The sequence below is a fragment of the Epinephelus moara genome, chromosome 10, assembly GCF_006386435.1.
Source record: "Epinephelus moara isolate mb chromosome 10, YSFRI_EMoa_1.0, whole genome shotgun sequence".
Classification (NCBI taxonomy): Eukaryota; Metazoa; Chordata; class Actinopteri; order Perciformes; family Serranidae; genus Epinephelus; species Epinephelus moara.
The window spans coordinates 40,106,206-40,118,595 of NC_065515.1; the positions used below are offsets into that span (position 1 = coordinate 40,106,206).

At 40.1% G+C, this 12,390-nt stretch overlaps 1 protein-coding gene across 4 annotated transcripts in view; it reads left to right on the forward strand.

Moving 5' to 3' along the window:
• Positions 1–12,390, forward strand: part of mast2 (microtubule associated serine/threonine kinase 2) — a 212,418-nt gene continuing 200,028 nt past the window's right edge. For all 4 annotated transcript variants that reach the window (XM_050054358.1, XM_050054362.1, XM_050054361.1 and 1 more), the window contains exon 1: positions 1–906. In XM_050054358.1, the coding sequence (XP_049910315.1) occupies positions 826–906 (81 nt within the window). In that variant the 5' untranslated portion in view covers positions 1–825. The remainder of the gene's footprint in view (positions 907–12,390) is intronic.

The window sequence follows — 12,390 nt, forward strand, 5'->3', positions numbered from 1 at the left end:
GACCGCGTCGGAGTCAGGAAACAAGCCGAGCCGTGCTGTGCCGCGGCTGCAGTTCAATAGAGAGCTCAACCCGGTGTACACACAGAGAGCTTAGCTTTTTATCTGATGATGGAAGAACATCTGTAGAGGACATTCACTGTCCGATAAACCACCGAGAAGGATAAAACGCGCCGAATTCGGGTGGGAATCATCTGGAAACGACCATTACACAGACCTGTCATGGGTGTCACGGTGTTTCTGTGCAGGTAAACGTTAGCAGGCAGACTGGCTAGCCGCTCGGCTAGTCACGCAGCAGGAAGCTAGCTTAGCATCAACCGCCACTCACTAACTGGTGAAGAAGTTGGGTTGAATGAACTGTTGCCAGAGACAGCAGCCCAGCATGGATAATTTTCACCCCGCATATGATCAACTGTCCTTGTGAACGACCGTTAACCGCCTTTTTTTTTCTTCGGGGAGAAACGAGTGGCTGCTGGTGCTGCAAGGTTGATTGACAGCTTGTCACAACGGATTTTCCAGATGTGCAGTCTGCACGAAAAGTGTAGCTAGGCTCTTAAGTTAGGTAGCCACAGGCTGGCTACCGACCAGGAATGGCCGGCTGGCTGGAGCAAACTCTTGAGTGGACTCTTAACTTAACAAACTGCATTAACAAGCGATGAATTTCATTTTGGCAGCGAGGTGTCACTGAAGTCGACACCAGCCGAGCTGACACGTTGCTAGCCAGCCGACTGACGTTACCGAGAGGATTCAGCCACACAACAACAAAACAGGCTGTCAACCGGGCCAACCCCCCAACACACAAGGCGTGTTTTAACAGTGAGGTGAAAGATGAAGAAGACAGAGAATAAAAACAAGAGGAAACTGTGTAACATGGAGCACCAGGAGAGTGGGGGAGCAGAGAAAGATGCGGTGAGTAGTGAAGTCTTTCACGCACTGTGTCACTGTGTTACCAGCCCACGCACTAGGCATCAAACACAACACACAGTATGCTATATAAACTGTGCACTATAAATATAACTTCATTGAGAAATACATGAATGAATGTTGGTTTGAGCTCAGCCAAAATGCCCACCTTTGCAATTTGGCACAGCCTGCACATCTGCTCGGAGGACCATACAGTTTTTTTTAATTCACATTTTGTTCCATTTATATGTGTGTTTTATTACACTAATGCATGGCAGTTGTCAGGGCAAAAAGAAAGGGTGGGCCTCTATCTGATATCGAACAATATCAGGATTGGTATCATCCAATTCACATACCATAATAAGAATTGCATATGATTTACAGCTATTCGCACAGCAATAAATTATAGGAGTGTGTATATTGAAGTAATGCATACCTTAAAGGATTAATAATTAATTATTTGGTACTACTACTTTTATTGAGTAAAGCTGATAAGTGATTGCTAGGTGTCCTCCTCACCAAGAGTATATGTAAAGTTTACCTGATATTATCAGGATAATACTGGCTATTGCCTTACTGAAAGACATCACTCAGTAAGATGTGTTAGAGTGTCACAGGGGATTCTCCCTCCACCCTTCTCTGTGCCTGCAGCTCTGCTTGCTTTTACTTGAGGTATTAACACTGCAATGGGCAGACTTAAAATATCACAGTTGGCATCAGGCATCAGTCACTGTGTACATTGAGTGCTGTGGCCATGTGTATGAATGTATATGAAAGTGTGAATCTGTTGGGTTGCTAGGTGAAGCAAATGCAAAGCAGGGCAGTGGGGGAAGGTTTAAAGTGCACTATGACAGCTAATCTCTGCTTTGACAGTGAGCAAAGATGATGCATTTGTCATGACTTAGCACTTAGCGGAAGAAGGAGGGAGCCTTCATCTGGTATCAGTCTTCCCCCTGTGAAAATGTATTAAATTAGAATTGAAATAAAATAAGGATTAAATATTTTGAGAGGCACATCAGGTATAGCAGTATCAACACTTTTAGCATTGGCCCATCCACTCCTATCAGCAGTGTTTCTGCACTGCTTGTTTGTTGAATGTGTGGTTATTGTAGGCTGTGTGAATCTGGGATGGCTCATTAATAAGTTTCATATAATGATCATATGCAGATATACAGGCTTATGCAGCTGTATGCACAATGGCTCCACTGATAAGTACAACACCTTCCTTGAAAATAACCTGGAACTGTTGGCAATTAAAATAGTTGGATATCTTGTAAAATTTCATCAGGACTTGGAGTGAGAAGTGGCAAGAAACAAATTGTTAGTTTTTGGTGCTTCATCCAGGATTTTTTTTCTGGAGCTGGTTCGTTTTTATTATGGTATGAGTCTTGCTGCAAGTTGATTTTTATGCTGGACTGAAAGGACGGAATCAATGGCTGCTTGTGCAAAACACTTTTCAGGAATGTCAAACACCACAGCAGATGAGCAGCATTAAAAGGCCAACATTATATTTGACAGAAATTCTTGAATTTGATTAAAATATTAAGATATTAAAAATCCTAGTTTGCAATAAACATGAACATTGAACAAGAGCTGCTTCCAAAGATGAAGTCATCATCGCTGTAGCTCATAATTTCACATTTCTGGATGAAGTCATGTTCCTCAGTCTCAGTACGTTTGATATGACTGACTCTGTCATGCGATATTACTTCACCACCCAACCATTTGGGATATTATGGGAATAATTAGGTAAATAGTTGTACATTTAATAAGATTTGCCCTCAGCAGTCAGGTTTTCTAACATATCCCACTTATTTTGGTATCAGCACTTTGTGAAATGTACATTTGTTAGCCAGGTTTGAGTCAGGGGAGGGAGGAGTTGAGTTTGAGGGAGTGTACTCTATGGGATCATGGGAAGTCACACAGATGGTTTTAAGCTGCTGCTGTTTTATGTGTTTTTGTTTGAAACATTATGAAATGGAGGACCAGACAGGGCGTTTTTAGCCAGTGTAACTTATCTACCTATTGCTTCCACTTTGGAATGCTGGGTAATGACTCATGTCCCTGTTGTGGTGCTGTGATACTTCCAGGGGGATGTCTGCTTGGATTTTGCAGTGAATTTGTCCAACTGAGTTTTTTTTTTGCAAATTATGTAACAAGAGAATTAAGGCTACAGCTAACATTTATTTCCATTATTGATTAATCTATTGATCTAACTATTAATCTAACTAAGGAATTGTCCTCAAGGGTCTTGCTTCGTCCAGCCAAAGATGAAAACAGAGAAAAGCAGCAAATCCTCCCAGTTTAAAAGCTGGAACCAGAGAAAGATTGGCATTTTTGTTGATGACTTAAACAATTAATCAGCTAGAAGGTTTTTTACTTTTCCATTGACTAATTGTTTTGGCATTCAACGGGACATTGATTTAAAACAAATGTACTCCGTGTAGCAGGTATTGTAAGCCAGGCACTAGCATCCCATATGCATGTTTGATAAGAGAACAGCCAGTTACTTCCTTAAAAACAGACCCTGGATAAACTTCTGCTCTTTAACTTGATTTTAATTGCAGTGACATTATTACCATGTTCTGACCTGAAGGCAGACACACCATGACATTTGACTCGACTAACTCGCACAGTTCGTTGTGTAGGATCGCTGGCTTGTGTATAGATACAAAGAGCAGCTGTGATCAAGACCTGTCCTCTGGCATCTCCTCAGGTTGTGCTGCAGACCGTTAGTGTCAACATGAAGAGCAGGTTTTAGCTGGTTACAGTTACAGCGTTGGGAAATTAATGATGTCATTGTCATTTCCTAACACAAGTGTGTCTTTGTGTTAATATGTTGCCAGGGATAGAGCCCAAACACACACACACACACACACACACACACACACACACACAAAAACACGCAACATCCTGTGCAATCAAAGAATCCGTCAGCTGTTTCTGTCCAGGGACCCTTTGTTTCCCACAGTCAAAGAAGCTTTTCATGTAAACTGTTTACACTGGTCTGATTGAAATGACCAGTAGAGGTATGTAAGAGGTAGTCATAATTTGTAACAGCAACAGAAATCAGTCAACTGGATTAAAATCTCATCCAGGGTTCTTATGTATTCTGGAAAGAATAAAAAAAACAAACCCAAAACATATATAACAAATATGTATTCAAAAATGTATCTATGTAAAAAAAAAAAAAAAAAGTACAAATAAATAGAATAAATATTTTTGTGTCAAAAATTGATTGGTTTTTCCATATAATTTTTTCAATTACAAAAAAAGGATGCATTTAAAAAAAAAATAAAAATCATTGAATAGAATTCTTAGCCTAAAGATTTACCCAAAGTTGTTGAAATAAATAATTTTTTTGCAATAAAATTTAACATTCAACTGCCTTACTGTATATTTGCCATTTTTCAGCCCAGATGTTTGGTCACAATAGCCTGGCCAGTCCCTCCAGGACTTTGCAATGTTGTGATAGCAACACTTAATACTAATTCAGCCAGTCCCCTTGATTTCTGCATGCACAACCTTGCAATTTTGTCTAACCACAGCAACTTTTCCACAAATTTGACCATTTCAAATGAGCAAAATCTCATTTCATTGTAGAGCTGCGCACAACCTCTTGATTCACTCATCACCTCCTTGCCCTGCTCTCTCTCTGTTTCTCTGTTTATCATGAGAACTGGGACAGAGTCACATACAGTGACAGGGGTAACTGTTGGTGTTTTGCATAGTGAGGACACTTATCATTTCAAACTCACTACAAAATCTAACAAACCACTTCAAAACACTGGACACAAAATATTATATTAAGTAACTGTTGGAGCTTTTCAACTTTACAAATTATAAAGTGTCACAACTGCTGTCAAGCAGTCTGAGGCACACCGAGCTCTCCCTCACCTGATGCTGAAGCTGGCGGGGGTCAGGAAACCAGGGTCTCTCCCTTACATCATCACAAATAGATCCTAATTCTGTGGGAAACACTGGATGCTTATAATGATAGGCTCTAAACCTGAGACAGCATTGTAAATATTTTTGCAATTTCAGTGCAAAAAACACCTAAAAATAGAACAACATGCATCACATTTTTTCGGAAAGACTCCCGTGTAATCAGGCATTTTAAACCGCAACCACCAATAAACAGCCAGTAAATTCTTGGAGTGAATACTTAGTTCACACAACCCAGGAAATAATGGACTTGGTGTCCTGTACCTTAAAATGAGAGTAAATGTGAAATAATGTGTTCTCTTGGAAACTGTATTTCTCTTTTACTGAGAACAAACAGCCAGTAGCTGAATTTAGTGATTTGAACAGGGAGCTTTCCATAACCGTCTAAAAACAAACTCTCCACTAAGCTGCAAAGAACTTGATAACTCTTGAGGAGAACGCTTCTCCTCCACCTGAAAGTTGCAGTTACTTGTTAAATATATCTCATCCTCCCTTCATTGGGCCTTTCACAAGTTCCTGCCCTGATTGGTTGATAGAGAAGGACGTTCTCAGTCTGGTATTTCTCCATGGTCCTGACCATCCCTGTTTTACTGGTCACGTGTGTTCTGTGACATGGTTAAACGGGAGCAGTAAAGCAATGCAGTCCGCTTAACACAATAAACACTGTTGGACAATGTTCCTGCAGTGGCCCGACTGGCATTTACTGCAGCTGTGTGAACAAAAAGCCTGCTTCCTATTCCTTATTGTTTACTTCAGCTCCGAAGGTTTGCTATGTTATATTCACGTCATACTCATTAAACGGCGGATTCAGTACACGCTCCTATTAAGTTTGGCAAATAATTGACTAATATTGCTTATATCCATTTGTATCTTCCTTCTTTTTGCTTCAGTCACTGTTTTCTCTTTTGACTTTTTATGCTTACTTGGTCTTCCCTTGTGTCTACCCTTTTTTCTTCCATGCTTTCTTCCTCAGTTTCCTTGAGTCCAGAGTAGCATGTTTAACCTCACCACTTTTTGAATTAGTGATTGTGGCAAACCATGAAAGGGTAAAGATGTTAATCATCAGAAATTGGCATTGAAATCAGTCAGAATCTTGGTCCTTGTAGGCTTCTTAGATCAGATGTTCCCTGATTTAAATAATGTATTTTTTCCATTAATACAATATTTTATTAACATAAATGGATTTGAAAACAACATGTTCATACTTAGTAATGTAAGTTAGGTATTAAAAAGTTCTGGAATTGGATTGGTAAAACATTTTGAGTGATACCCAGCTGTAGTTTAGTTCTTAAGTTTCACCTATGATCTAAGACCTGTCGGCACTTTGGAGAAACCTTTTAAATGTTCTGTTTTGAATGTCCTCAGTTTAAATGTTCCCGTATGTGTTTCATGTTATTACCAGCTGCGTATCCCTCCTCAAGTAATTGTATTTTGTCATTTTGACCAAACACATTTTCCTCCTTTCCTTTTGCTCGCGATATTTTATTAGTTGCAAGCAAACACTGAACTGATGTAATACTACCTCACACTGTTGCCTGTTTTCGTGGCTTTGGCTCTGTTAGGTACACTGGTTGCGTGGCATCAATGCTGCAGCACCAGCAGGTTCAGATCTGTACTTCCAATCTTACCATGTTTATATTCTATAATATTAATTTAGGAAGTATAACTCTAATAGTGCTGTTAGCTGGAACATAAGAGCACTGGGTTCATACAGTTGTCTAGCTTGCTCTTTGCTAAATGTGAGTGAGTCACAAGCCAAGGAAGGTGGTTCACATCCATGACAAATGAAGAGCATCCAGTGATTCCTCCCTGGAGTGTGTTGATAGGTAGAGATGGGAGGATAATCTGTTACACTAAGGAGAGAGATGTTCTGAGTTGAAGCCCACCGACAGGATCAAGCTAATGAGGGCAGACTAGAAGTAGACTGAAACCTACAGCAGATTAACAGTGTACTGTACAGTAGAGTGTTGAAGGGGTTGGGAGAGAAGAGGGAGAGCTTTTGTGCTTAACACCCAGAGGATTTTCACTCTAAGCTATATAGTCTATAGATTTGTGCAGAACTTTACAGCAAAAGCTTGTAGGACTGTCCCGATTACCATTTTTTAACATTCGGATAATTGTATTGCGGAGTTTTGCACAGCGGCGACCGGATCTTTGCTCTCAAACCACAAAAAAATGTGATGGCACAACAGTCTCTTTCAGTACATTATTCTATGCGTTCTTTTGATTTTCACATTGGCTAGTCATCCTGTTTAATTTGTCTTCTGATTAAATCGGAACTGTTGAAACAAGTTGTGGGAAGCCTCTGCAAGTAATTGGCTGCTGGCAGACACTCTGTGCTGCAATAAAATGGTTAATCAGCAGTGCCGTGCACTGTAGACTGTTGTGTACAGCCTTTATAGACTGAGCTGAGTAGTGATGCGCGGGTCGACCCGTAACCCGCAGGACCCGCAAATGGACCTGTGGGTCGGGCAGCAGTGATCGTCTGTTAAATCAGTCTGTAAATGATATTTTGACATTATTGGCTATTACTGTCATGGCATCTGGAGGTACTGATGGGTTGAGCAGGTGACAGTCCGCGGCCGTTTTCAAAACACACTTGTGTCACGCACTCCAAAAGAAACTTGTTGAAACTTTAAACAATAATTTATTGTACAAAACGTGGGAAACAAATGTTGACAAAAACGGTTCCATAATTCATATTAAATTCAAAAGATAACGAAAAAACAGCTACAAGTTAGAGGGAATAGTGATAAAGTGGTAAAACTTGGCATTGATCCACAGCCTCAGACTTATGCACTCAAGCGTGCCGTGTGCACAAGCTCAGTTGGTATACTATATTTTCACATTTTTAACAATGCAATTTAAAAGTTTTGATTTTTATTGATAACCTACATTTACTAACAACAAAAAGACTACATTTAGCACCAAAAAAAAATGTAAAAAACAAATAAATTAAAAAAAAAAGTAAATAAAAAAACTAAAATTGAATACCAAATTTTCATAATGAATTCCTACCCATAGAAACGAATATTTGAATATCCGAATATTTGGGTACAGCCCTAAAAGCTTGTAGAGTCATGACTTAAGTAAAATGTTGACAGTATTTTGGATTCCCTTTATTTATAAATGAAGTATACTTTGGAAACTATATTCTTTTTTAACCTTTTTTTGGAGGAGTTGTGATGAGGAGTGTATCATTGCTGTTTGAGCTCTGTTACCTCAGTGAGACAAACAAAAGGAGGAAAATGGCTGAGTGGATGAAAAAAGATCAGACAGGAACTGGCATCTCTTTTACTTTTCGCTGTGGATGTTCCTGTCAGAGAAACCTAAGATGGCTTTATGTTTGACAGAATGAAAAGCTACAGTGCAGGACTGTAACACTCGCACCGACAGAACAGATGGCCCAGCGACTGCTCTGAACGGTGTTATCTAAACATTTCATATTTTGCACATCAGCTCTTGCATTTATTTGGCTCTGCAGTTTATGTGATCAGCATTCCCTCCCGCATTCGCTGGATTCCAGCCGGAGCTTAGAGAGGTTTTAGGTAACAGGAATGGAGGCCGTGTTATAGCAGATTTGGGTCTTGTTGTTCTGCTGTACAAAGTCACATCCTGCCCATCTGATCACCATAATAAGTCATGCTTGCTGTCATGATCGTCAAATTAGTCACAGGCTGTGTGCAACATTGTTTTTGTATCTTCCCTAAGCAATTATAGTCCAAATAGAACAGACAGGATTTGAGCCCTACATTTAATAAATGTGTTAATAAACCTTAAGATGATAGTTTTGTTAGGAATAGTTCATTTTAATACTGGAGCAGGATAAAATTTATGTACACCAATGAGATGTTGCACAGTAAGCACGGACCAGGGGACTGAACAGAATTGTATATATAACTGTAATACCATTAAATTAGATGCTAAAATTCTGCCAGAAATAAATGTTACAGAGGGCGGGACGGTGGTGTGGTGGTTAGCACTGTCGCCTCACAGCAAGAGGGTTCCCGGTTCGATCCTGGGTGTGGGAGCCCTTCTGTGTGGAGTTTGCATGTTCTCCCCGTGTCAGCGTGGGTTCTCTTCGGGCGCTCCGGCTTCCTCCCACAGTCCAAAGACATGCAGATTGGGGACTAGGTTAATTGATGACTCTAAATTGTCCGTAGGTGTGAATGTGAGCGTGAATGGTTGTTTGTCTCTATGTGTCAGCCCTGCGATAGTCTGGCGACCTGTCCAGGGTGTACCCTGCCTCTCGCCCGATGTCAGCTGGGATAGGCTCCAGCCCCTCCGCGACCCTCAAGAGGATGAAGCGGTTAGAAGATGAATAAATGAATGAATGAATGATAACTGTAAATTGTCTGTAGGTGTGAATGTGAGTGTGAATGGTTGTCTGTCTCTATGTGTCAGCCCTGCGATAGTCTGGCAACCTGTCCAGGGTGTACCCTGCCTCTCGCCCAATGTCAGAATTTTAGCATCTAATTTAATGGTATTACAGTTATATATACAATTCTGTTCAGTCCCCTGGTCCGCGACCCTCAAGAGGATGAAGCGGTTAGAAAATGAATGAATGAATGAATAAATGTTACAGAGTTACTGAATTCAGGATACGTCGTTCCCTAAGTCCTTGTAATGATAATCGCCTAGTTCATACAACAAAACTACATTTTTTTGATGTAGGTGGAATTTTTACATTTTAGTATTTGCTTCAGAAGCTGTCTAATAGCATGTCTGTATTCAGTGTACCTGTCATTCCGTGACCCTTCATTATGCTGGTCATTATGCTTTTTTACCACACAACATGCCGGTGTTCCAGAAACAAAAGGGGCATGACGTTTAACACAGCAGTGTCTGCCTCTGGGTTGATCTTGTCCTCTGCTTGGAGGGAAAGGGGCTCCTGGATTTCATTGTCTCCCCAATTTGGAGACATTTTCAGCTGCTGTTCTTCTTCTTTGAGTTGCTAGCTGCTTTGAAATCTCCTGTTGGTGGGTGACACACATAACATATCATCGAAACATCACACCTGTCCTATCCTAATTGCTCACACTTTTTAATGCAAATGTTGGATTGGCTGTGTTGCTATCTCCAAAAACCAGCTTGAAGGCGTAACTGAAGTCTTTACCCCCATTCCATGTTCTTGCACTTTATACAGAATGGCAAGGTGGAATATCACCACAACATTACCGCCTTGAACAGGCAGTATAAAAGGAGCTAAAGTGTGTTCCCAGATTTACTTATTTCCAACAGCAGTCTTGGCTCTTTGCTCTTTCCTGTTCATTAGGTATCTTTTAGGTAAACCATTAAACCTGCTCCCCTCCCTTGCAGTGATAAGGTAGAGTGATTTCCTTCTCCTGTCCTTTAACCAGCCGGCGATCAGTGTACAGCTGAGAAGCCATTGAGCCAGAACGATCTCGGGGACTCCTTGCTGATAGTCGTCCCAGTGCTATACAGGCCAAGAGGCTGATTGATGGAGCCCAAATGGCTAATGTGGGTGTCTAGAAGGGCGGTAATGGGGAGGCACAGATGTAGGAGGGTGAATGACATCAATTATAAAGCCCTCATTAAGCAGAATTATAACCTGGAAGGGTGCTATTCATCAATGCATATAAATGGCATTTATTACTGTGCAGCCACTGATTTTTTTGTGGCAATCTGTGTTCAGTGATAGGGGCAGGAGAAATGAAACCACACACAAGATGACACAAAGGAGACAAGACAAAGTATGTTGTTCAAATGTGTGTTTTTGAGTTTTTCTGCTCACTTGTCCTACCTCTAACAGCCTTTAAAAAGTTTTAAATAGGAGGTCAAGAGTTTCCTACCGTTGTCTCTTTCATATCTTGCTGCATTTACTTTACAGCAGCTTTTCACACAAATGAAGCCCTGGTCTGTTAAATCCAGAAAAAGCAACATTCAGAGTCTGGTATTTAGCTTCCAACACAACATACTTAATGAAGAAAATCCATCACTCTGCCACTGCTTAGTGCTGCATTATGCCTCGCTGTCTCAACTCTCCCTACCCCCAGTCATTGTATCTGAGTGATATACTGATTTCACACTGAGCTGAATCCCATATTACTCTGCTGTGTACTCAGAGAACCTTTATTAGATGTTCCATGTCCTCCCCCTCTCTATTGCCTTCTCTATTTTCTGCCCCTTGCTGTGCTGTGGTCATAGTCCATCATTCCATCCTATTTTTCCCATACAGTGATGAAATGTAGTTGTCCATGGAGTTAAATTATCAGCCCAGTGCACAAAGTCCTTGCTTGTTTTGGATTTTTTTCAGGTGAAGCTAATGATTCTTACAAATGCCCCATAATCTAGATCTAATGCAATACTTGGAGACAATAATGTACTCAAATGTAGCCTCAATAATTCAACAGAGATAATAATAATAATAATAATAATAATGATAATAATAATAATAAAAATAAAAAAAAATAATAATAATAATTGGTTGTTTAAAAAGTAGCTGGTAAAAGTTAGCAGGTAACTCAAAGAAGAAGAACAGCTGCCAAAGATGTCTGCAAACTGTGAAAACAATGAGGCGCAGGAGCTCCTTACCCTCAAATCAGAGTATGAGATCATCCGCCATATAACAGGGACGGCCATTATTGTTTATGAAGCGCTGCCAATGTGTATGTTTTATGTCACAAGAGAGGCAGACGCTGTTGTGTAACATGTCAGGCCTGTCACGCCTCTTTTGCTTACGCGATGCCGGCATGCTGTCTGTAATCACACACTGGAGCGGCACGATGCTGCAGTCGGTTGGTTCTGTGTAAAAATGCAAAGACAGGATGACGAAGGGACTTTGTAGTGGCACTAAAGTACAATTTCTGTATGAGAGGGCACAGTGCTCTGTTTTTGTGTTTTTTATTCAGTTCTGAATTCATGTATGAGATATTTACACAAAACTACCCAGCAGCTAAATCTTTGTGTCCATTCCAACTTTGTGTGATAGAGGTTGTTTTCCTCTGTGTTGCAGTCAGAAATGGAGCATTTAAGCAGTCAAATCCATTTTAGATTTATGTCATTATGAAATCAGTGGCGAGACAACATTGTGACTTTGTCATCATTTCTCAACCTACCTGGTCCACATCATATTTTGTGAATAGTCAGACTAACACCAAAGACTGAGGTCACAGTAACTACAAAAGCTGTCAGATAAAGGTGAATGACAGGAAGAGGAAACTCAAATACAGGTCAAGATTTCTTCCTGGAAGGATAAATTTCCCTTCAACGAACACCAGGGCTTGACGCTAATGTTTTTCCCAAGGAGCACATGTGCTCCTAAGTTGAAAAAGAAAGGAGCGCACAAAGAACTTTAGGGGCACAATGTAAATTGATCAAATAATGTGTTTTCCGTAATAAACGTGATGCAAATAGACATTTACAAGCAAAATTATTTAATGAATTTGTATACAAAATGTACAGAAAGGTAAAATCATCAAGTTTTGAAAAAGTATTGCAATTTAATTTTGTCTTTAATGTTATTATCTTATATAGGCCTATATTATCTTTGCAATATGATTATCTTTTATAATGTTATTACTA